General features: G+C 43.5%; 1 protein-coding gene across 9 annotated transcripts in view; it reads right to left on the reverse strand.

Annotated features, from left to right (window-relative positions):
• Positions 1 to 27,197, reverse strand: part of mib2 (MIB E3 ubiquitin protein ligase 2) — a 215,715-nt gene that overhangs the window by 116,621 nt on the left and 71,897 nt on the right. For all 9 annotated transcript variants that reach the window (XR_007958246.1, XR_007958247.1, XM_052039217.1 and 6 more), the window contains one exon: positions 18,825 to 18,996. Coding sequence is in view for 7 of the 9 variants with exons in the window: in XM_052039217.1 (XP_051895177.1) it covers positions 18,825 to 18,996 (172 nt within the window). In the remaining 2 variants the exon portion in view is untranslated. The remainder of the gene's footprint in view (positions 1 to 18,824; positions 18,997 to 27,197) is intronic.

Raw genomic sequence — 27,197 nt, forward strand, 5'->3', positions numbered from 1 at the left:
CATTAATAAATATCACGAAAAGTAGATGTCCCAGAACCGATCCCTGTGGGACACCACTAGTCACAGCCCTCCAATCCAAATGCACTCCCTCTACCACAACCCTCTGCTTTCTACAGGCAAGCCAATTCTGAATCCACACGGCCAAGCCTCCCTGGATCCCTCGGCCTCTGACCTTCTGAAGAAGCCTACCATGTAGAACCTTGTCAAACGCCTTACTAAAATCCATGTAGACCACATCTACCGCACTACCGTCATCAATCTGCCTGGTCACCTCCTCAAAGAATCCTATCAGGCTTGTGAGGCAAGATCTTCCCTTCACAAAGCCATGCTGGCCGTTCCTAATTAGTCCATGATTCTCTAAATGCTCACAGATCCTATCTCTTAGAATCCTTTCTAACAGCTTGCCCACCACAGACGTAAGGCTCACTGGTCTGTAATTCCCTGGACTGTCCCTACTACCTTTTTTGAATAGGGGACAACATCTGCCACCCTCCAATGCTCTGGTACCATTCCCGTGGACAACGAGGACCCAAAGATCCTAGCCAATGGTTCAGCAATCTCCTCCCTCACCTCACGAAGCAGCCTGGGGAATATTCCGTCAGGTCCCGAGGACTTATCTGTCCTAATATTTTCTAACAGCTCCTACACATCCTCTCTTGATATCTACATGCTCTAGAACATTACCTTCACCAACACTGTCCTCAGCGTCATCAAGACCCCTCACCTTGGTGAATACTGAAGAGAAGTATTCATTGAGAACCTCATCCACTTCCACAGCTTCTGGGCACATCTTCCCACTTTTGTCTTTAATCGGACCTACCTTTACTCTAGCCATCCTTCTGCTCTTCACGTACGAGAAAAAAGCCTTGGGATTCTCCTTAACCCTACTCGCCAAAGTCTTTTCATGTCCCCTTCTTGCTCTCCTCAGCCCCTTCTTAAGTTCCTTCCTTGCTACTCTCACGAGCCCTATCTGATCCTTGCTGCTTACACCTTATGTATGCTGCCTTCTGCTTCCTAACTAGTTGTTCCACCTCACTTGTTGCCGATGGTTCTTTCACCCTGCCATTCCTTCTCTGCCTCACTGGGACAAATTTATCCCTAACATCCTGCAAGAGATCACTGAACATCAACCACATCTCCATAGTACATTTCCCTTCAAAAATGTCATCCCAATTTACACTCACAAGTTCTCACCTTATAGCCTCATAATTCACCTTTCCTCAACTAAATATCTTCCCGTCCTCTTTGCTCCTCTCCCTGTCCATGACAATTCTAAGGGTTATGGAGAAATGGTCACTGTCCCCCAAATGCTCACCCACCGATAGATCTATCACCCGACCCGGTTCATTACCTAAAACTAGATCTAATGTGGCATTCCCTCTGGTCAGCCTGTCAACATACTGTGACAGGGATCCGTCCTTGACACACTTAACAAACTCTGCCCCATCTAAACCTTTGGCACTAAGCAGGTGCCAATCAATATTTGGAAAGTTGAAGTCTCCCATGATAACAACCCTGTTATTTTTGCATCTTTCCAAAATCTGCCTCCCAATCTGCTCCTCAGTATCCCTACTGCTACCAGGAGGCCTATAGAATACTCCCAGTAGAGTAACTGCTCCTTTCTTGTTCCTAACTTCCACCCATATTGACTCTAGAGAGGATCCTTTTACATTATCTACCCTTTCTGCAGCTGTAACAGTGTCCCTGACCAGTATCGCCACCCCTCCTCCTCTTCTCCCACCCTCCCTACCCCTTTAAAACACTGAAAACCAGGAATATTCAACATCCATTCCTACCCTGGTGTCAGCCAAGTCTCTGTAAGAGCCACAATATCGTGGTCCCATGCACTTATTCAAGCTCTCAGTTCATCACTCTTATTCCTGATACTTCTTGCATTTAAGTAAATGCACTTTAGCCCATCCACCTTTCTATTTTATACCCTGTACTCTGCTTCTCCTTCCTCAAAGCCTCTCTACCTGTTAGATCTGACTTTTCCCCATCCCCTTCTTCCTCTGACCTACCACTCTAGTTCCCATCTCCCTTGCAAACTAGTTTAAACCTTGCCGAACCACTCTAGCAAACCTGCCTGCAAGGATATTGGCCCCCCTCGGGTTCAGGTGTAATCCGTCCTCTCTGCCGCACCTTCCCCAGAAGAGATTCCCAATGATCCAAAAATCTAAAACCTTCCCTCCTGCACCAACTTCTCAGCCACACATTTATTTGCCATCTCCTCCTATTCCTACCTTCACTATCGCGAGGCACTGGCAGCAATCCTGAGATTGCCACCCTTGAGGTCCTGTTCTTCAGCCTTCTGCCTAGCTCCCTAAACTCACTTTTCAGGACCTCATCCCTCTTCCTACCTATGTCATTGGTACCAACATGAACCACGACTTCTGGCTGTTCTCCCTCCTGATCAAGAATCCTGTGGACCGATCAGAGACATCCTGGACCCTGGCAGCTGGGAGGCAACATACCATCCGGGATTCACGCTCACTGCCACAGAACCTCTTATCTGTTTCCCTGACTATTGAGTCCCCTATCACTAATGCCTTCCTCTTCTCCCTTCCCTTCTGAGCAGCAGGACTGGTCCCAGTGCCACAGACCTGGCTACTGCTGCTTGATCCCTGCAGGTCATCCCCCTCAACAGCCTCCAAAGTGGAAAACCTGTTATTGAGGGGAACAGCCTCCGGGGTCCTCTGCTCTATCTGCCTGTTTGTTTTCTTTTTCCTTTTCTCTCCCCTGACAGTCACCCTTCTGTCTACTTCCTGGACCCCAGAAGTACCTGCTGTAACCCAACCAATGCCACTTTGAACACAGGTTTTCAAACTCCAGGATGCAACATTCAAAGCAGCACACTAAACTTAAACTGACAGAATATAGATTTTTTTTCTCTTAGGGATACAGCCAGTTCATCTTGGATGAAAATGCTAAGATACAGTGTACAAGTTTTGTTGAAAGGGATTTGAAACAAAGAACAATTGACTCTGTTTCTCAGTTGGATGCATCTAATACCAATTTGTAGTTGCACAATTTGCCACTTGCTTCAGATGTTGTAATCTCATCCCTGTCATACTGTGGGGACAAAAGCTCTTCTACTCTAAGGGAACATAATCATCATGAAAGCATAAGCCAATGTACAGTACATAACTTTAGAAAAACAATACGTAATTTTTGACTGGACCAAGAATGAAAAGCTGTCATTAAATCATTACATATGAACAGTTTTGGCTAGGTTGGCATTTATCATAACCAATGAGGATTTCTGCATCCAGCTTCACAACAGCAACAGCCTGTTCTGACAGCTCACCAGAGGATGCTAACTGAAGCTCACGCCTCTTCCTACATTGCCGAATCAAGTTTCATGATTATCATGCAAATATATTCTTATGCAGCAAACACCATCATCTCAGGCTGAATAATCGAACAGGAAAGATTAAAACAAAACTTAAATTGCAAAGCTGGAAATCTTTGGAGAATATTTTAAACATGAAGATTGACACAGGACCTCTCCTTACTTACATCTGATTCATTACGGGATATAAATGAATAATTCTCTCATTTACACAAAATATTAAAATTGTTGAAGTGACCACAAAAGACTTGAATAACATTTTACTTATATAAACAATAACCAAGTTATTTCTCCTATTCTTAAATCCTTCAAACTGTGTCTATAACAATAATTTGCAAAGATCCCATGGTCTTCAATAAAATAATCTAAAACTCCAGTCCAGCCAGTTGTATCACATCTGTGAGCATCATCATCCAGTGATCATGCATTAATTAGTCAATGCCAAGAGGCAGAATCCTTCTTTTTAAATTACCTTTCTTATTTTGCATCTGAATCTTGTTTACAGCAACAAATGAAATCTCATCCCTCAATGAGTATTTCTACAGCATCTTTCACATCCTTTTCAGAAACCTCCAGACCAAGTCAACAAAGTACTTTTCAAATAAAAATAGAATACTGAAAATATTCAGTTGGTCTGGCAGCATCTGTGGAGAGAAACCCAGAGTCAATATTTCAGGTCCATGTCTTTTCATCCCAACTGGTAAAGGAAAACAACTGGATCTGACTATCTCCAGTATTTTCTGTTTTTAGTTCAGATTTTGAGCATCTGTAGCTCTTTTCTCATCAATACATCTGAAGTAAGCCACAGTAGCAAAGCAGGAAGTTGACTGGTAATTTGTACACAGCTAAGTTCCCACAACAGCAATGTCATAATGCAATATAATTAAACAAAAATGTTAAGTGATAAAGATTGGCTCAGACAAAATGGAGCAGTAACCCCTGCAGTTGGAACAGTGCCACTAGATTGCTTATGATCAACAGAGAGAGCAACTGGTGCCTCAACTTAATACCTCACCCAAAAGGGACCAGCAAGTCCCTCGTGCTGTACTGCAGTGTCTGTAGTGGTGTACTACAGATTCCTGCTTTCAAAGTCAACAGAGTGCAACTTAAAGTTGAACCAGAAACTTTGGACTTAGGAGATCTTGGAGCAGCCCGCTGAGGCACCACAAGGTAGGGGGCGAGGCACCACGAGGTGACTAACACTGAGGCAGACACTGATCACTGTGTTATAAATCCACTATCACAAAACCAGACTTTACTGCAAAACAAAATTTGTTAAGTTACATAACAATAAGACTAGTGGACAGGCACAACATTTGAAAACTACAGGAATACGTGCACATAGTGACAGGTATTTTGAAAGATCTTTTAACATTTGTAATGATGGGAATAAGAAAAATTACTTAGAACTGCAAGGTCAATGATGAAGTGTTATCCTTGTACACGCTGCTCTGTGAGATAGAGGGCAAGCAGGTTTAAAACTTCAAAATACTCCAAAATTTTTAAAATCTCGTTAACAGAAGTATGATTTAGCCCTGAACTCCTCTGGCTAAATTACACTTCTGGTTAACAAGATTTTAAAAATAATTTTCCCTTTCTTGAATGTAGTTTAGAATTCAGCAAAAGTGGACCAAGAGATTGATTGAGGAAGCAAAAATAAAGCATAAAATAAACGTGCAGGGAATATAAAGGTGCACTAAGAAAGCTTCTACAAGCATGTTGTAATGGAAATGAACACTTTGGTTTCTTCATGGAAGAGGACACAAATAACTCCCCAGAAATGCTAGGGCATCAGGAGTATAATTAAAAGGAAGAATTAAAGAAAATAATATTACTTAAAACAAAGACCATGCTGAAGAAATTAGTAAATTCCCCTGTTCTTCATAACCTGCACCCAGAGTACTAGGAGAGGCAGCCATGAAAAGAGTGGATGCATCTTCCAAAATCCTACAGATTATGGAACTGTTCCCACACATTGAAGGGGGCAAATGTAACCCCGCTACTTAAAAAAGGGAGACAGAAAACAGGGCATTACAGACCAGTTAGCCTGAGATGAGTGATGGGGAAAATGCTGGAGTTCGTTAAAGGATGTGGTATTAGAACACATTGAGATTGCTAATGGGACTGGACAAAATAAATGGATTAATGAAAGGGAAATATGTTTACAAACACACTGGAGTTTTTTTTTGAAAAGGTAGAATAGGTGAGAGACAACCAGTGGATGTGGCGGTAATTGAACTTTCAGAAAGTTTTGAAGTCCCACATAACATACAAAATGAACACATGTAGGATTGCAGGTAATGTATAGGCATGGGTCGAGAATTGATTGACAGATAGAAACAAAGTAGGAATAAAACAAATCTTTACTGGGGTGGCAAGTGATGATTAGTGGGGACTGCAGGAGCCCTGGATTTTCACATTTATCAAAAGGGGATGCAAAGAAGCTTCAAGGCAACTTTGACAAGGTGATTGAGTGGGAAAATACACAGCAAGTACAGTGTAACATGGATAAAAGTGAAGTTATTCACTAGAGTAGGGAAAAAGGTTATAGTTGTATATTAGTTTTTTTAAAATAAAAGAATCAAAGAGGATGTGAAGAAAGATTTTTACTCATGAGGGTTATGATCTGGAATTCACTGCCTCTAGGGTAGTAGCAACAGAATCATTAGGGAATTGGATGGGCGCTGGAGGGGGAATGAGACAGATGGTATTGCTCTGCTGGGAGCCAGCATCGACTGGAAAGCTTGAGTAACCATGCATCAGGGCCAGGTTCTGTGGGACAACAATTCAAGAGTTTGAATTGTTGCCTCATTTCTCTCCTTTATTCTTGTTAGTCGTTGAGTCTTTGCAGCAGATCACAGTATCAGCCACCACTTTGTCTCAATGTATCCACTAAAGTCATTAATAATTATGAGAAATGATGAATGACCCTAGAGTCACCACCATTTGCTTTAGGTTTTTGAACATGTGTTCCGATATGCTAGCAACCTGTGAATCAGACTGATGATCATTAACGTTCTCTGCACAACATAAATCAGAAATTTATTCTAGCATTTCAACCTCTGACAACAGGTTCTTGGCAGAATTTTATAATTTCAGCATCTTTTTCCATCTTCAGTCTCTAAGCATTTTCCTTCCATTACTGTTGCTTTGTTTCAACCCTCAGCATATGTGCCAACCATCTGCATTTGACATCCGTGTACCGTCTGCAGATCTAAACTGGCAGCTGCCCAGGGTCCCCCCCTCCCCTCAGCATTTCCATCCTGCTTATGCTGATCCAAGAATTCCCACCCATGGTGCGAGACAGTGGTTTATCCCTGGAGGAACAGTAGCAGAGATGACAGAATCTGGGAGTAATGGAGAGGGCTGTGTCATCGAGTGGTGCAGACGAGAGCAGGGGTGGTGGTAAGAGTGGGAGTAATACTGCCAGGACGTCTAGGAGAATGACAGTAGACAGACACTGCAGTGAGAAAGGAAGCGGGATCGGAAGAAAGTCAGATAAACTAGGGAGGAGGGTGTGGTAGGGGTAAAGTTTGGGATGGTCAGTGATTTGAGTTTTAATAAGCTTTCTGAAGATGCTGGTCTTGTAACTGGTGCTGTAGGTGACACGAGGAATTTCGTACTGGGCGGAACGTGATTGTAGATTTTTGTGTCACTTTAAGCTGAAAGAAGGAGTTTCGTCTCTCAGAATGTGAAGACTTGGAGACAAGAGACTGCAGATGCTGGAATCTAGAACAAAAACAGAATGCTGGGATAACTCAACAGGTCAAGCAGCATCTGTGGAGGCAAAAGCTGCAAGTCAGGACCTGATACAGGGTCTCTCCTTGAAGTGCTGACTTACACCCTTTGCTTCCACAGATGGTGCCTGATTCGCTGAGCTCTTCCAGAGTTCTGTTTTTTTGTTTTGAACATATGGAGTTTGTTCACCCAGAAGCTGTGGAGGCCAAGTTAGTAGGAATATTCCAGGCTAAGATAAATCTTGGAACTACAAGGAAATCGAGGTTTTATGGGAACGAGGCTTGAAAGTGGATCCGAAGCTGGGATCGGACTAGACAAGATCCTGTTGAATGGTGAAGCAGGCTAGAGGGGCTGAGTGGCCTCACACCTACCTGAAAATCAAACTACACATGTTAGAGACCTGAAATAAAAACAGAAAATACTGAACACACTCAGCAGATCAGGCAGTATCTGTGGAAAGAAAAGCAGATTTACCACTGGTCCATGAGCTTTCAACAGAACTGTAAAGGAGAGAATATAAATGAGTCTGTATCTGTTTCCCAGATAAAGGGTCTTCTACCTGAACACTAACTCTGTTTGTCTTAAGAAACGAGAAGACAATGATCCATTTGCCAAACCTTGATGTCATTTCACAAGCAAACAACTGGAGTTACAGGAGAAAGCTTGAAACCAAAGTGTTACCTGTTCCTCTCTCCACAGATGCTGCCTCAACTGCGAAGCATTTCCAGCATTTTCTGTTTTGATTCTTCACATCTTTTCTCCTGTGCTGGGAGGACAGATCATCCGAGACCCATGTTACATCAGGGTGCCGGCCATTACAAAGCAGCTTTGACCAAACTATTGATCACTTGCCTTAATATCAAATGTTGTTAGGTAAGTTTTCTCAGTATCTCGTTAAAGATTCTTTACCAATGCCAGTAGTTACGTACAAACTTTATTCCTTCTTTGGTCATTTACAACTGAATATATTCCCTGATGAATCCATTTAATTGAATTTATATATTGGGGTTTCAGACTAGGACAGATATTTCAAGTTCTGATGACATGTTTTGGACCTGAAACATTAACTGTTTTTCTCTCTCCACATATGTTGCCTGACCAGCTGGAAGATTCCAGCATTTTCATCTTTATTTTCCAAATATTTCAAATTCTTATCCAACAAAAGTGACTGGAATAGCCCTTGGTCCACACGTCTCCAATTCCCTGTAGTGACTCAACACATTTCCAAATGCCCTGTGTGACTGGCGATGCATCTTCACATTGAACAGCTCTTCCCCTGCAGTGCTTTGGACATTCTGATGATACATGCATTTTAAAACTGATTCATTCAGCAAAATGGTACTTGGTTCCAGAATATTAGAAAGAATAAGACATTAAGGCTGCATATACATTACCTAATTGTTGTCAAAGCCAGCCTCAATTTTGGCAGCATTGTTGTAATACAGACAAGTGCTGATAATACTTGAGTAGTACTGAAACATTTCAGGAACTGTATAACTGATATCAAGGTGTAGCGTATTACTGTACCAATAGGAGAACTGGCAATGGTCGTGAGTGGTGGATGGTCGTAGTCCTCAGCTCACGTAATCCATCCAGTGAAGTGAATTTACACAAACCTTGGCTCAACCTATTCATGTAATTGCTTCTGTACCAAAAGGACCTCTTCCCACTCCACCTCACCTCATCCTGTCACCAGAACCTTCCATCCCTTCCTTCCTTGTGTATTTAACCATGCTCCCCTTAAATACCTCTGTCATTTTCTTTAACCATGCCCTCAAGTAGTGTGTCCACATTCTCTGGCTACAAAGTTTCTCCTGAATCCTTTATTTATTGGTGACCATCTCGTATCTATGAAGAGTTTTGGACTCCTCCACTGATAAAAACCCCTTGATAATTTTAAAATGCTTAGTTGGGTTACGGTTAGGTCACCCATGCTCGGTCTTTTAACTCAGCTTGTACATCCATCAGCCCAGTGTGCACACCTTCCATGCTTTACCTTCCTCTGTTATGTGGGAAGCACCACAGCTAGGAGGTGAAAACTTGCACACAGCTTTTAGATATCCAGTCTGTAGGTTGGATTGGAGACCTAGAAACATCAGCAGTTGGTGCTTAACGTACACAACCACTGAGAAAACCAATTAAATAGTGGAAGGCAAATTTAAATCTGGCAGGCTGATAAAACAGCAAAGAAACTGTTAAAAGATAAAGACTGAATAACTGCTCTGGGTGGGTGGGGGGCTTAAAGAACCGCCAAGAAAATTAATAAGTAACATCAGGCCTGTGAAGCTCTGGGAAGAAAAAGAAAACAAGTGTCGATAATTGAGAACAGACAAAGGCTTTGGTGAAGGGTGGTTTTGGATGACTTTAATGTAATTGGCAAAAGCAGAGATGAAAAAAAAGAGCTCAAGTATTATGCAGCAGAACCTAATCTGGAATTTTCAGCTTGAAAGGCTGGAGGAAGATTCAAAGGCAACTTTCAAAAGAAAATTTGGATAAATATTTGCAGTAAGGTTTGGAGGGTGGTGGCTAATTAGCAGGGGGGCAGGAGTAATTAATTAACAAGCACAAGTACTGAGGACTAAGTAGCCTCCTCTTTATTAGATCGTTCTACGATAAGCCTTTGGAACAGGTCACAAGAACAATCAGCAAGTTTTGCTGAAAAATGAGGATTAATTTACACATTGAAAATATTGACTAAAAACATTCTGTTCTTTGATATAAATATGCTCCTGGACTAATCTCATTGCAGCCATGCAGCCTGTTGGCATCTTTATTCTTACTGTAACTGTGCTTTTCTAAAAAAAATGTTTTCTTTTCTCCCAATTTTGGTCTGTGGGCATACACGTTCATAACATTGCCACCCCTCCCCTCACCAGAACGTGCCTCACTTTATCCAACAAAGTCTGAACTTGCTCTGTTGATTCACCTCACAGTTCTCACTGTTGTGGAAAACGATGAAAGCAGAGCTCCCTGCAACGCTGCTACTCACTATGGGTGCCAGCTGACAGACTGGCACAGACAGCAGCTTTCATAATACTAGGTCAGCCTGATGGAAAAAGGTTTGCTGCTTCAAAGTATATTCAGCTGCCAGAGTAAGTAGTTTCCCCATCACTTCCCTCTGCGCGTCACTCAGGAGGGGCCAAGATCTGTATTCACACGGCCAGATTGATCCCTTCATTAGCGTAAGATTCTGCTTAGTTTAAAAATGTAAAATCACCTTGCAGTTCAAACAGATAAACGGCCAAAGTGCTCCACAGGAAAGCGATGAAGACAACCAAGGACCAAACGCTTGCTCAAATACATGCTGTTTGAGGAAATCTTAAAGGTCGTATCAGCACAGCCACCTCTGATGGAGTAACTACACTGCCAGCACATGGAAGGGGATGGCAAGGACCTGGCACAAAACTCATGGTCCACCAGGCAAGCAGTGCCCTCCTACGTGCTCCTGAGACCTGGCCCACCTGCAGCATACACCTCATGGCACAAATACCACCACCACCAAAATTCTCTGGAAGGAGAAGTGAAACAATGTTGTTTGCATACCCAACACCAAAGTCCTGAAACAGACACACTATTCTGAAATTACCAGGCAGAAGGAAAGATTCAAGGAAATGCTCCAAACCTCCTTGAAGAAATGCAGCATCCTCACTGATGCCTGGAAACCTCTGGTTCATGCCCACTCAAGGTGGTGAAGAAGCACTCAGGATGGTCTCAAGAATCCTGGGAGCACAAGGAGGAAAGAGTGGACCACCTCATAAACTAGCCACCCAGCTCGCCAGCCACCCCCTGCCCCATCTGTTGGAGAACATAGAACAGTACAGCACAGAACAGGCCCTTCAGCCCACAATGTTGTGCCGACATAGCTAATCCCTCCTACCAACAGAATGTCCATATCCCTCTGTTTTCCTCCCATTCATGTGCCCATTCAAGCCCCTCTTAAAAGCCCCCAGTGAATTTGCCTCCACCACCCTATCAGGCAACGCATTCCAGGCATCCACCACTCTCTCAGTAAAAAAACGTACCCCTCGCGTCTGTTCTGAACCTACCCCCCCCCTCACCTTAAGTGCATGTCCTCCGGTATTGGATCGCTCAATAATGGAAAAAAGATATTGCTTGTCCACCCTATCTATGGCCCTCATCATTTTATACACTTCCAACAGATCACCCCTCAGCCTCTGCCGCTCCAGAGAAAAGAGCCCAAGTTTGTCCAGCCTCTCCTGATAGCACATGCCCTCTAATCCAGGCAGCATGCTAGTAAACCTCCTCTGCACCCTAAAGCTTCCTGTAGTGAGGTGAGCAGAATTGCACGCAATACTCTAAATGTGGCCTAACCAAAGTTCTGCAGAGATGCATCATAACTTCTTGACTCCTATACTCAATACCTCGATTAGTACAAGCAAGCATTCCATAAGACTTCTTAACCACCCTGTCTACCCGTGTAGCCATTTTCAATGAGCCATGGATTTGCACCCCAAGGTCTCTCTGCTCTTCAACACTATTAAGGGTCTTGCCCTTAAAAGTGTACTGCCTCTTGACATTAGTCCCACCAAGGTGCAACACCTCACATTTATCCGGGTTAAACGCCATCTGCCATTTCTCTGCCCACATCTGCAACTGATCTATATCACACTGTATCCGTCGCCAGTCTTCTACACTATTCACAACTCCACCAAGAGTCTGCATTTCCCATATTAGCCTCATTAACCACAAAACCAGAGCAGAAGTCATTCTCATTCCCAAGAGACTGCCTAAGAATTAATATTTTCAGGGACATTCAAGAGGTTGGAACTGGAGGAACACAGACCTAGGGTATCTAAGGGACTGTTTGAGGATAGAGATGGGGAAAAGCTGGAATATGAAGGAATCTTAATGCAACTTTTAAACATCTCCCTGGTTTGATAGCTCTGAAGTAGCATTTGTGGCCTTTGAAAATTCCTCACAATTCAGCTACATCCTGGATTCCGAGCAGAGTTTGCAACCATTGGTATGACATCTCATACACTAAGCAGGGCTCACAACACAGAAATCTACTTTACTCCCACAATACACAGGACCCAAAGTCACTTCATAATATCATCCTCAAAGCACAATATCTGGTTTCAATTGCAAAACAGCATTCAAAAATCCAAAGCATTTTAAAAAGAATGAAATGTCTTGATTGCATGTAATATTTCTGGACTAGCTACTTCTATGCTTCTAGAGTCAGAGAGACACAGGAACAGGCCCATCGGCCCAGCTTGTCCATACTGACCTTGGCTTTATTTCCTTACTAGGCTGAAAGGAACCCTTGCGGGCAGCCTATCATGGAAAATAATGCAAGAGAGGCACAGACATAGCTATTCCAAAATGTTAAACACAAGACCACCTTTGGTCTTATTATAATTTTAACCAAAATGCATTACCAATTAACTTCCAAGACAAAATGCTGTATCAGTGTTCAAAACACAAGGCGGCTAACAGCTGAGATTTGCTGGTAAGTCCTTCTCACCATGCAACACTCACACAGCACTAGGACTCATCGGACAGAACTCAAATTGTATGCAAGCATAAAAGTGATCCTGCTAATAACACAACTGAGGCAATTACTAACAGGACATAACAGGGTTCTCATTAACCAGGGAGCGGTGATCCGAGGTGGACCTTGTGGGGCTTGGTGATCCACAGATTATCACCAGATAAATTTGGTGATGATGATTTAATTGGGGGGGGGGCGGGGGGGAGGAGAGGTGGGGGAAAGAACTAGAAATATATAAAAAGGACACATCCTGACATATGCTGAAAGCATTATCTGGTAACAGGTGAATCACAACTGTTATAGAGACATTCATTAAGCATCACACTAGGGATGAGGAAGTTCCCACAATGAAGCCTGAGTTGTATCAGAGGGGATAACACTGATACTGCACACAGTTCTCGAAAACCTGAGGGTAGCAGATGATAGGAGACAGAAAAAATTCGGGGATTTGTAACAATTGCACTTTTAAAATACCAGAGCAGAGAAATAAAGTGAGGAGGGAACAAAGCTTCAGTTCTCTTCAAAGAGGCCATTCTGCTTTGAATAAGAGAGCAGACTAAGAAAATTGGTCTTAACCTGATCATGAAGTAAATAAACCTTAAATCTGATCTGAGGAACCAATAACTATTTATGTACTGAGGAAAATATCATGCGTACATTTAAGGGGGAACTAGATAAGCATCCATTGGAGAAAGGAACAGAAGACGATACAGTGTGCAGATGAAGGCGGCCAGGAGAAAGTTTAAGTGGGGCACAAGCATGGATAAACTGGCTGACTATTTCTGGGCTAGAGACAATGTAAAAACCTGTCATCTGTAACAATCTGTGTCAGTGAAATTATACAGAACATTTTTCTCATCTACAGATAGAAAACAATGGGTTCACACCCAGCCCATAAATAACTATCTAGCCCAGCTCTTGTCCTGAGGTCCATAGACCACAGGTCGTCCCTGGGTTATAAACACCTAACTTACAGACTCCCCTATATATGACCAGTCTCCCATAATATTATTAAATTCAAGAGTTCGACCTACAAACAGACATTTGTTCCTATGAACGATAGAACCAGTTTCCTCTTTCTCTCTGCTTCTAATCATTGTTCTTTCTCAGTCTTGTGTCTTTAATGCCATTCATTAGCATACTGTGAAAGCACTGTTACCATATCGAGTGATTTTTTTTTGTGTATTTTTCAACTTTGAACAAAATTTGCTTATGGATGCCTGTAAAAACAGAACTCGTTCATTACAGGAGACAGCTCTTTGTTCAAATCCAAGGACTTCTTAAAATACAAGGAGAGATCTTACTCTTCAAGTGGTCTAGCATGGACGCTTTCTGGTCACCCTTTGTCCACTGCAGCCCCTGCCATTTAAATGCCATTCCAGCAGGGAACAGGAAAGAGCACTGAAGACAATGAAGCAAAGGGAGCCCCTTCAGCTAGGTTGAACTTCCCTTCTGTAAGGAGTTGCACCATGAAAGGCTGGAACTGAGAAACAGATAGAGAAAAGGCTTTTATGCTCGAAACAAATCCCCTCTGTGCAAACGATGCCCTGCTCCAAATGACGTGCATGTGACCTTACCATCAATTAGGTCAGCCTTTGTGTGAGGCTCACATTATTTACTTCTTCATCTTTCCCAACAATACCCACAAAATCACCACAGCTGAGTGTAAATTCATCCATTTTGGTTGAAAAATAGAAAAGCAAAGTATTTTTCAATTGCTGGTATATGGAGTTATTTTGGTTTCCTTGTACGCGAATCATTGAAAATTAACAAGCAGGTACAGCAATCAATTTGGAAGGCAAAGGGTATGCCGGAAAGAGGATTTGAGTAGATGAGTAAAGACATCTTACTGCACTTAGAGGGTCCTGTGCCCCAAATAAAGCTTGCTGAAAGAAATCACCTCATTGCACTAAGTGAGCTGGCTGCAGTTTGTAAAGGAGAGCATCTTTAAAGCTTGAGAATTACCTAGGTACCTTGGTTCAATCATTCAAAATATCACACTGGAAATGGGAGGCAGGTTAGCATTCCAGCAGGGATGGAGAAAGTCCATGATAGTATCTGCGAGCAGGGATGGAGGGATAGAGTCTCCACACCCGCAAGGGATGGAGAGAGTCCGTGATAGTATCTGCAGGAAGGGAAACCTATGACCCCCACAGAGGTGGGGATGGCTGGAGATCCATGACCTGTGGTGTTCCACAAGGATTGTTGTGGGGGCTTCTCTTGTTTGTGATATAAATAAATGACATAGACAAAAATGTAGATGGGTGGGTAAGTTTGCAGACGACACAAAGGTTGGTGGAGTTGTGGACAGTGTAGAGGGTTATCAAAGGATAAAGCAGAATATACATCAGTTACAGATATGGGTGGAGAAATGGCAGATGGAGTTTCATCCAAGCAAGTTTGAGGTGTTGCACTTTGGGAGGTCAAATACAAGGGGAAAGTACTGCAGTTAATGGCAGGACCCTTAACAGCATGGATGTTCAGAGGGATCTTGGGGTCCAAATCCACAGCTCCCTGAAAGTGGCAACGCAAGTAGATGGGGTGGTAAAGAAGGCATAATACATGCTTGCCTTTATTAGTTGGGGTGTTGAGTACAAGAGTCAGGAAGTCATATTGCAGCTGTATAAAACTTTGGTTAGGCCACACTTGGAGTATTATGTGCAGTTCTGGTTGTCTCTTTACAGGAAGGATGTGGAGGCTTTGAGGAGCATGTGGAAGAGGTTCACCAGGATGCCTGGTCAGAGGGTATGAGCTATAAAGGAGAAGTTCGACAAACTTAGATTGTTTTCTCTGGAGTGTCGGATACTGAGGGGAGACCTGATAGAGGTTTATAACATTATGAGAGGCATAGATAGGGTAGAGAATCAGAATATTTTTTCCAGGGTAGAAACATTAAGTACTAGAGGACATGCATTTATGGTGAAATGGGGGAAAGTTTAAAGGAGATGTGAGGGGAAAGTTTTTTGGAATGGGCTGCTGGGGGGAGTGGTGGAAGTAGATACGATAGTGGGGTTTAAGAGACTGTTAGTTGGATAAATGAGCATGCAGGGTATAGCGGGAAATGGATCATGTACGGGCAGAAGTGATTTAGTTTAATTTGGAATCGTGTTCAGCGCAGACATTGTGGGCCAAAGGGCCTGTTCCTGTGCTATACCGTGCTGTATCCCAAGTGATCTTCCCCAGTTCTGCTGCCTTTGAGACAGTCGGTCCCACCGATTGCTTCCTTGTTGTCTTCAGTGACACTAAAATATGCGTTGTGTGTTTCTGGAATAAATTGACCCAGATAAGAATGCACGTATAATGTACCTGACACCTGGTCTTCCTACTGCCTGGATTACTGATTCACATTGCAACATCACTGTAGTAGACCCTCCTCCATCACACAAAACTGCTCTTAGGCTTCAAGGACAAGGCAGATCTTTTAAATTTATTTCACTGAAAGAGACCTCCAATTATTCCCAATCATCTTTATTTTGATAGTGGCAAGTCGGAGAAAATTTATACCACAGAAGGAATTCATGAAGTCCACTGGATCTGTTCCAGATGAAGAGGAGCTCTCCGCCCCGACCCCACCCGCTGGCTCTCCGTTCACTGCCACACATACACTTAGGTGTTCTTCTAACACGGTCAGAGTTTGTCTCCACCATGCTTTCAGGCAACGGGTTCCAGATCCCACACTACATTCAAAAGATTCTCAACTCCCCTCAAATCTTTCACCAATTAGCTTAGATTTAATTCTCCCCCCCACCAAACCAAGTTACTGCCCCTCTCTTGAGGGAAACAGGTCCTCAGGCCCTTCCTACATATCCTGGTGTAGCGGTTAGCGTAATGTTTTACAGTGCCAGTGACATGGGGTCAATTGTCTGTAAGGAGTTTGTACGTTCTCCCCGTGTCTGCGTGGGTTCACAAGATCACAAGACAAGGGAGCAGAAGTAGGCCATTCGGCCCATCGGGTCTGCTCCAAAGAAAAGGAAAAAAGAAAAAGAAGTGAGAAACTGTGGGGGGGGGGGCAAAACAAAACAAAACCTAACCCCAATTTCCGGCCTTATCCCCGTATCCCTTGATACCCCAACTATTTAGATACCTGTCTATCTCTTCCTTAAACGCCTCCAATGATCTGCCCTCCACTGCTGTACGTGGCAAGGGATTCCACAAATTCACCACCCTCTGGCTAAAGAAATTTCTCCTCATCTCTGTTTTAAACCTGTACCCTCTAATTCTAAGATTGTGCCCTCTGGTCCTGGACTCACCCACCAAGGGAAACAGCCTAGCCACATCTACTCTGTCCAGTCCCTTCAACATTTTAAATGTCTCTATGAGGTCCCCTCTCATTCTTCTGTACTCCAGTGAGTACAGTCCAAGAGCCGACAAACACTCATCATACGTAAGCCCTTTCATTCCGGGAATCATCCTTGTAAATCTCCTCTGAACCCTCTCCAACATCAGCACATCTTTCCTAAGATATGGGGCCCAAAACTGTGCACAGTATTCCAAATGAGGCCTCACTAGTGCCCCGTACAGCCTCATCAACAAAGACGTATGGGTTGGGAAGTTATGGGCATGCTATGTTGGTGCCAGGAGCATGGTGACACTTGCGGGCTGCCCCCAGAACACTCCATGCAAAAGGTGCATTTCACTGTGTGTTTCGATGTACATGTGACTAATAAAGAGATCTGATCTGTCTATGTCCCTTCACTGGGTTAAGTCTCCTGTCAGCATCCTCTAATCCAGAGAAAGTGACTCTGTCCTTTCCAATCTTCCAAACAACTTCACTAGAGGCCATTCAGCCCATTTTGCCTGTGCTGGTTGGAAGGTTTACCAAGCCTAATCCCACTTCCCAGCACCAGCCCCTTCCACAACAGCACTCGAGAGAGTGATTGGTTACCCTAATCACACACCTGAAAAGGTAAAGTCTCATGACCTGATCACCTGAGTTGCTGCTGAGTGGAGCCACTTGCTGTCCATGGGTGGACAGACTTCTTCATGTGGTTATCCACACCCCATCACTGAGTATCTGCATGTGATTGCTGGTTTATCCAACCAGAGAACAGATTCTTGTGACTGCAGTGGGGTGTGTCTGCTGTGCATAGATAAGCTGATGCACAACAGCTCCCTCAGCTCAGAGGTTAAAGGAATCCAACACTTTTGTCCTTAAGTACTTGCCCTGCATTCTCTCAGCACAAGGTATGGCATGGACGAGTTGGGCCGAAAGGCCTGTTTCCAAGCTGTATTAGAGTAATGACTGAGGTAAATCCCAACTATTTCCCATGAGCTACACAGCTAACTGTACATGGTGTCACGTGCAGGCACTAAAAAGACTGTGCAGTAACCGGTGAGTGCTGAAATCCAGAAGCCAGTTGTTTGGTTTCATAACAAGTGTTCTAATTGAGAGAATTACTGGTTTCAAACCACACTGGATCCAAGAAGACAAGAACTGAGCACTCTTGATGACTACAAAAATCAGAAGATAGTGGATGCAGGAATAAAAAGTGAAATAGTCAGCAACTCATGCAGAACTGCTGAGACATCACTGACCTGAAGTACCAGCTCTCCTTGATGTCTCAGGGTTTTGCCAATTATGAAGACTGAGGAGCAGCAGTGAACAGAGGAGAACCAAGGAGATGGAAAGTCAACCACAACTTCTCATTAACTACTGCACGAGAGCAGGATCCGACTCGGCAATGATCTGCCTATTATGATCAGTCAGTAATCATTCTACAGACTCCCATGGTTTCAGAGGCTAATCGGTATAGAGACAACCTTACTTGGGCCAGCAAGAGGAGGTTTTGTTCACATTGCCAGACAGGAGAATTTTAACAGTGTCTAAAGGATTAGAGGGGAGAGGAGGAGGAAAAATGTTTTCAACCAGAGGGTGGAAGGGGTCTGGAACTCACAACCTGAAAGGGTGGAGGAGCAGGAATTTTGTCACATTTGGACAACACTTACAGTCATTATCTGCAGCTGGTGCTAACCTCAACCACGATGGATGTGGATGGGACCCGAAACGTTGCTGGTTTGGATGGTGCTCAGGACAGGCCAACCCGATGGAGTCTCGGGAAAGCCACTACACCACAGCCTGCGGCAAGTGGCAAAGACAACAAGCATGGGGGAACGTTACAAGGAATGCACTCACATCTGCAGCCATCACGTCTTCACTACAACTGGAACATATAACCAAGAACGTGACAGCAGGAATCAAAAAGCAGAGCACTGACTTACGCTTGAGAATGTGCAGTTTCGTGACGCTCAAATGAGTGTGTAAGATCATGTTTGTTGATCATGTAGCACTGAGTACACAGGTCGTAGTCAAAGCACACTTTACATTTCCATCGCATTCCCATAATGCCATGTTTCTTGCAAAAGTCGCAGATGATGTTGGGGTGACGCACACCTGAAAATAGAGCACAGAATCGTTACGTGTCACCACGTCACACAACTCCTGAAAATTGTGCAATGTATTAAAACCTCACATGGTCACACCTCCAGACCATCGTTATCACTGCACACTTCTGTAACGAGTTATTCCTCAGTGTTGCTGCTGTGTCATCTCAGTCTGTTCCAATATGTACATTTGAGATTAGTCTGGCTCAGTACGAGCTAGGTCACTGGCTGTTCACTCGGAGGTACCACCCATTCACCATGTTCCCTTCATTTCTACACTGATTTCCTCAAACATTCTCTTCGTATGGCCTTAACAAATCTAATCTAGTTGGTTTTATGGTTTAACCTTTATTTCACAAATGACTAGAATTAACTGTGTCAACTTTCCAGCCAGTGGATTGCACTCTGGCACAAGGAGCAGACGCAACATCACACCAAGCAAGTTCCCACCACCCAACCCACTCACCGCAAACACCGATCCAACCTGCTACAGAATCAACAGGCCTTGCTCAGTGTTCTAACAGGACAAGGTCTGTGCATGACCAGTCTGCACTATTGCTGCCTTTGCAACAACTCAACTGTGGTCATGTCAAAACTTGAATAGGTCATACAGTTGACCTCAGCACCTCACTTTTAGATTTATCACCTCATTCTATCCAACAAGGAAGGACATCTGTGAGAAAATCAAGCGAGCTCAAGGATTAGATTAGGCTATAATGTTCACCACAGTCCAATAATTTGCTCATGTTTGAGATCAAGAGGTATTTGGGAGAGGCTGGCACTCACCCAGCCACGTGTTGACATCTTCAGAGAAGCAGAAGCAGTATCATGGGAGTAGAAGGAATGATCAGCACATCAAGGAGTGATTACTACACTCACACAAAAGGCCACACCACCTTACCCACCACACCCAAATAAAAGGATACGGAATTACATATTAGGTGGAAACTTGCAGCATCACTGAATAGTCAGCTGTCCATTTCATTGTCCAAATGGTGATGAAATCCATCAAGAACTGATAGGACAGATGCAGAAACTATTCCACTGGCTGGGGAGTCAAGGACCAAGGGGCAGAGGATAATAACTGAAGCCAAGGCTTTCAACGTGAAGTTTGGAAACACTTCTACACACAGTAGGTGGTAAAAGTTTGAAGCTCTACAGCAAACAAAATTAGTCCAAGGTTTGTGGTTTTAGTTGTGGTTGTAGTTTTAAACCAATATGACAGACTCTGCATCCACCTAACCTTATCCATTAATAGCTTTGGTGCAAGAGATCAGATTACAGATCAGCCAAGAGCGCACTGAATGGTATCCAGGACTGAATGGCTAGATAGGCTACCCATGTCCCCAAGAATGGCAGCAGGATAAATAACAAATCAAATACACATCACTGATTCAATATACATCATGTTATCATGAGATTTGAAAGTTTGCTATAGTTATCTTAAGAGCATATAGTTGGTCAGTGGAAAAAACAGATGGAGAAACAGGGATTCCAGGGAAAGATGGGAGTGGAGTTGGGCTGGGTACAATGGCTGGTTTGGACTGAGAAGAGTGGGTAAATCAGCTGTGTGATGGATGCACTAAGGACAGCACCCCTTGGAATGGAAGGGTTGAAGATCCACGAGTCAAATGACAGAAACAACAGGTAAATGGAGACCATTTTGATTTCAACATTTCACATAATGGCAATTCTATTAGAAAGCATAATTTGAAGAAAATGTACGGAATAAAGTAAAAGAATGCAGGTTCAAAGCATATTTGTTCACATTACTGCTCCGCCAGCAATGAAGTTATTCATCAGAGGTTTCCTCCCCAGTTCACTCATCACAAGGAAACTACACCAATCCTGAAGTTTAGAATTGTCTGATATTTCTTACCAAAATCAGAGGGAATTGAAATTAAATTGGTTGCCTTTAGACTCATGCTTTTGGTTCCAAATGTATAGTCTCTCTGGCCATGGTTTCGTTCTCTTTTTTTTAAATGGGCAGGGAAACCTCAGGCTGAGATGGGCAGAAGTACTCAGGCATCATCACTTCAGGTTTCAGTGTGACTGAACTATGACATGGCTGTAAATGATAGAACTTTTTAAAAAAAAATACATTCAGTTGACTTCACTGGCAATACCAGCATTTACTGCCCATCCCTAATTGCCCCTGAACTGGGGAGTCAAAGACATGGTTGGGCCTGGAGTCTCACAAGCCAGACTGGCAAGGATGGCAGATCTCCTTCCTTGAACCAGATGAGTTTGACATTCTGATAGTTTCACAGTCACCATTAGTGTGAATAGATTTTTCTGAGCCCAGTTCGATTTATTTATTCAAAATTAAATTCCTACAGCAGCCATGGTGGGATTCAAACTCAGTCCCAGCCCTGGACTAATGGGCCAGGGCACTGGCTGGTATCTCAACAACTTAAACCACTCTGCAAAGGGGGAAATGTGGACCCTACCAAACTAGAGCAGCATATTCAGAAAAGGCAGAAAACTTGTAAAACAAAATCTCTTTACACTGAACTGCAAAACTGAATCTAGTTTTCCCTATGAGGAAATGATTTAACAATTACAACATTCCTGGCCGATTATAAATTGAGAGAAAGCAAACTTCACTCCACCCCACCCAACCCCCAACGATAGACAGTGAATAGTAATGAAGAGGAAAGAATTAGGGAAGATGTCCCAGACTGTTTGCAGCTAACTCAAAGCAGCCTATAACCAGATTCCCAGCCAGACACTGCTAGTTCCAGAAAGAAATGCAGAATTCACATCCAAAGAAAAATTTACAAAGGGAACCATCAGGACAATTGGTATTGGTTTATTATTGTCACTTGTACTGAGGTACAGTGAAAAGCTTGTCTTACAAACCGATCACACAGGTCAATTCATTACACAGTGCAGTTACATTGAGTTAGTACAGAGTGCATTGAAGTAGTACAGTTAAAAACAATAAGAGTACAGAGTAAGTGTCACAGCTACAGAGAAAGTGCAGTGCAATAAGGTGCAAGGTCACAACAAAGTACATCGTGAGGTCATAGCCCATCTCATTGTATAAGGGAACAGTTCAATAGTCTTATCACAGTGGGGTAGAAGCTGTCCTTAAGTCTGGTGGTACGTGCCCTCAGGCTCCTGTATCTTCTACCCAATGGAAAGGAGAGAAGAGAGAATGTCCCGGGTGGGTGGGGTCTTTGATTATGCTGGCTGCTTCACCAAGACAATGAGAGGTAAAGGCAGAGTCCAAGGAGCGGAGGCTGGTGTCCGTGATGCGCTGGGCTGTGTCCACAACTCTCTGCAGCTTCTTGCGGTTCTGGGCGAAGCAGTTGCCGTACCAAGCCGTGATACATCCAGATAGGATGCTTTCTATGGTGCATCGGTAAAAGTTGGTGAGAGTCAAAGGGGACAAACCAAATTTCTTTAGCCTCCTGAGGAAGTAAAGGCGCTGGTGAGCTTTCCTGGTTGTGGCATCTGCGTGATTTGACCAGGACAGGCTGTTAGTGACGTTCACACCCAGGAACTTGAAGCTCTCGACCCTCTCGACCTCAGCACCATTGATGTAGACAGGTGCATGTACACCGCCCCCTTTCCTGAAGTCAATGACCAGCTCTTTTGTTTTGTTGACATTGAGGGAAAGGTTGTTGTCATGACACCATTCCACTAAGCTCTCTATCTCCTTCCTGTACTCCGACTCATCGCTGTTTGAGGTACAACCTACAATGGTGGTATCATCTGCAAACTTGTAGATGGAGTTAGAGCAGAATCTGGCCACACAGTCATGAGTGTATAGGGAGTAGAGTAGAGGGCTGAGGACGCAGCCTTGTGGGGCACCAGTGTTGAGAATAATTGATCGGAGGTATTGCTGCCTATCCTCACTGATTGCCGTCTATTTGTTAGAAAATCAAGGATATATTAAGGGAGGTGTTAAATCTCAAAGAATTGACTGGCACACCAGACAAGTGCAAAACAACAGCTGTTTGTACTGAAGTGATAGGATCTAAAATGCATTTAATATTAAAAGCAGGTCCATCTGCCACTAATAAGTCTTTGCAAATATCATTTCAAAAGAATGCTATTCTAACACTATTCACAAGTATGTACACAAATCTGTAGTTGTGCTGTGCAAGGGTAGAAGTTGGAAGACGACCAAGGTGGTGCTCCTTTAGCCTCATCTTCCTGGCAGGTAGCCTCTTCCACTGATAACACATAAAAATCAAGCGCACGCTGCGCACAACTCTCTGCCCATTATGAAAAGGAACAAGCCCAAAAGTGGTTTATAGCCAATTCAGTACTTTTGAAGTGCAGTTACTACTGTAATATAGGAAGGGAGAGATTTAACGGCTGGTCTGGTGAAAGGCTCTTGCTGCTTTAAGACAATAGTCACATGTTATTCCTGAGAAAGAACAGCTGCCATATCTCTGGAATCAGTCTTGGCTTTCTCAGATGCTGCACAGGTTCTCGGTAGTTTCTTTAGACTGAATGAAGCATTTCAAAATAATCACTTCATTCTCCCAAAAGCTGAAAACTGATAGGAAAAGGTTTTGTGGCTTTCACCTATCACTCTCAAAAATATTTTAAACATAAAGTGAACTGCTTTTGTATTCCAAAATTAATTTCTTTGCACTGCAGTAAAAATTTACAAATCCCAGAATTATCCAAAATTTGAGGAGGAGTTTGGCTCAAATCCTTTGTACTACTGAGTTCACACACACCTCTCTCCACAAGGCTCTCTCATTCACCCACTGGGCTCTTCTTTGAGAGCAAGAACCAACATTCACAATGTTAAAAAGCAAGTACACAACAGAACATAGAACAGTACAGCACAGAACAGGCCCTTTGTCCCACAATGTTGTGCCGACATAGCTAGTCCCTCCTACCAACAGAATGCCCATATCCCTCTATTTTCCTCTCATTCATGTGCCCATCCAAGCCCCTCTTAAAAGCCCCCAATGAATTTGCCTCCACCACCCTATCAGGCAACACATTCCAAGCATCCACCACTCTCTCAGTAAAAAATTTACCCCTCATGTCTGTTCTGAACCTACCCCCTCACCTTAAATGCATGCCCTCTGGTATTGGATTGCTCAATAATGGGAAAGATATTGCTTGTCCACCCTATCTATCTCATAATTTTATACACTTCCAACAGATCACCCCTCAGCCTTCGCCGCTCCAGAGAAAAGAGCCCAAGTTTGTCCAGCCTCTCCTGATAGCACATGCCCTCTAATCCAGGTAGCATCCTGGTAAGTCTCCACTGCACCCTTGCTAAAGCCTCAACATCCTTCCTGTAGTGAGGTGACCAGAATTGCATGCAATACTCTAAATGCGGCCTAACCAGAGTTCTATAGAGAAGCATCATAACTTCTTGACTCCTATACTCAATAGCCCGATTAATAAATTCAAGCATTCCATAAGCCTTCTTAACCACCCTGTCTACCTGTGTAGCCACTTTCAATGAGTCATGGACTTGCACCTCAAGGTCTCTCTGCTCTTCAACGCTGTTAAGCGTCTTGCCCTTAAGAGTGTACTGTCTCTTGACATTAGTCCCACCAAGGTGCAACACCTCACATTTATCTGGGTTAAACTCCATCTGTCATTTCTCTGCCCATATCTGCAGCTGATCTACATCACACTGTGCCCATTGCCAGTCTTCCACATTATTCAAAACTCCACCAATCTTGGTATCGTCTGCAAACTTACCAACCCATTACTCACAGGCCTCCAGCCTGAACAAGTCCCTTCAACCACCACTCTGTCTTCTACAGGCAAGCCAGTTCTGGATCCACACAGCCAATTCTCTATTGACCCCATGCATCCAAACTTTCTTGATTAACCGATTATGTGCAACCTTGTCAAATACCTTACTGAAATCCATATAGATGACATCCACAGCTCTACCTTCATCAATCTCTCTCGTCACCCTGTCAAAAAACTCAACCAGGTTAGTAAGACACAACTTGCCCTGCACAAACCCATGCTGGGTTTCCCTAATCAAGCCATTGGATTCCAGATGCTCGTTTATCTTATCTCTAAGAATTTTCTCCAGCAATTTCCCTGCAACTGATGTGAGACTCACCGGTCTATAGTTCTCCAGATTTTCCCTTGTTCCTTTCTTAAATAGAGGAACAACATTAGCCACTCGCCAGTCATCCGGGACCTCACCCGTGGTCAAAGAGGACACGAAGATACTGGTCAAGGCCCCAGTAATTTCCTTTCTCGCCTCCATCAGTAACCTGGGGTATATCCCATTGGGCCCCGGGGACTTATCCACCTTAATACTGTTTAGGAGATCTAACACTACCTCCTCCTTGACCTCTAAATGCCCTAACATGTTTCTGCCCTCAGTTCTAATTTCTGCATCCTGCATGTCCCTTTCCTGGGTAAATACTGAAGAGAAATACTCATTCAGAACTTCACCCACATCCTCTGCATCCAAACATAGATTTCCTTCTTTATCCTTAAGTGGTCCTACCCTTTCCCTTATTATCCTCTTATTCCTGACATAGGTGTAGAATGCCTTTGGATTCTCCTTAATCCTACTTGCTAAGGACTTTTCATGGCCCCTCCTGGCTTTCCTAATTCCTTTCCTGAATTCATTTCTAGCTTCTCTATAGTCTTCATGTGCTCTGTCTGATCCTAACTCTCTAACCTCTACATACTTGTCCTTTTTCTTCTTGGCTAAGTTCATCACTTCTCTGGACATCCAAGGTTCCCTTATTTCCCCATTCATGTCCTTCCTTCTAATCAGGACATACCCCTCCTGTACTCTGTGTATTTGATCCTTAAACACTTTCCACATGCTCAACGTGGACTTGCCAGCAAAAAGGTCTTCCCAGTTTACACTACCTAGTTCCTGCCTTATGCCTTCATAATTAGCCCTGCTACAATTTAAAACCCTCCCATACCTATCCCTATCTATAGCTATCCTGAAAGTTAAATGAGCTGTGGTCACTGTTCCCCAATTGCTCACCCACTGATAGGTAAGTCACCTGGCCAGGCTCATTACCCAACAGCAGGTCCAGAATAGCCTCTCCCCTTGTTCGACTGTCAACATATTGATTTAGGAACCCCTCCTGGATACACCTAACAAATTCTGCCCCATCTAATCCCCTTGCCCTAAAAAGGTCCAAATTTATATCAGGGAAGGTGAAGTCCCCCATGACCACAACCCTGTAAATTTTTTTTTAAAAACACATATCCGTTCCTCAATGTCCTGGTGGCTATTGGGAGGTCCATAGTACACCCCCATGAGAGTGATTGCACCTTTTCTATTCCTGAGTTCTACCCATATGGACTCTGTATCCAAGCCCTCCATTATGTCTCCCCGGAGTTATTATTGCAGCAACTCCCCCTCTTTTACCCCCCTCTCTATTCTTCCTAAAACTTCGAAACCCTGGTACATCGATCACTCATTCCTGTCCCTCCCTCAACCAAGTCTCTGTAATGGCCACAACATCATAGTTCCATGTATTGATCCATGCTCTAAGTTCATCTCTCTTACCCATAATACTCCGAGCATTAAAGTACAAACATTTCAAACCATTCATCCCATCATATCTGTTATCAGGAATCTGCCTAATACTACATTCCCTGACATCAGCCCTCCTGCCTGTTCCCTCACTGACTGACCTGTCTTTTCAGTTCCCATCCCCCTGCAAAGCTAGTTTATGGAGGCAAAAATCACCAAGGTGGCAGTTCCTTTAAAATCTTTGGGGCTGGTACATACATGGAGAAAGCATTTGTATTTAAAACACCGTTGGAATCTGATGGGCATGATAGAGTTTTTTTATAACTAAATGATTATGAACTTTAATCACCACTGTGTTGGTAAATGCAGCAAGCTTTCACCCATTTGAAAGGCATGGTTAACAAATTAGTTATTGTATTCAGAGAAGGGATTTAGGGGAAAGGAAATGGGATTTCTGGTTGAGATAAATTCTCACCAAATATTTTGAGCAGATGTGAATATAAATATGTAGAGCTCTGGCTCAGTAGAATCAGATCTGTCATTCGTCGAATGGAATCACATACAAGGTGCTTCATACAGTGAGTAGACAACCCAATACTACCTACCTGTAACCAGCAACAGGGACCAATGTCTGCAAGCCCTCATCACCCCACTGTTTCTCAAGTGACAATTGATGCTGCTCACCATTCTACTATGTGATTATTAAAAGAGAATAAAAACCTCTATAGCAGCTACTACAACCTCAGCGTGTTCCC

This window comes from Pristis pectinata, chromosome 26 (genome assembly GCF_009764475.1).
Source record: "Pristis pectinata isolate sPriPec2 chromosome 26, sPriPec2.1.pri, whole genome shotgun sequence".
Lineage (NCBI taxonomy): Eukaryota > Metazoa > Chordata > Chondrichthyes > Rhinopristiformes > Pristidae > Pristis > Pristis pectinata.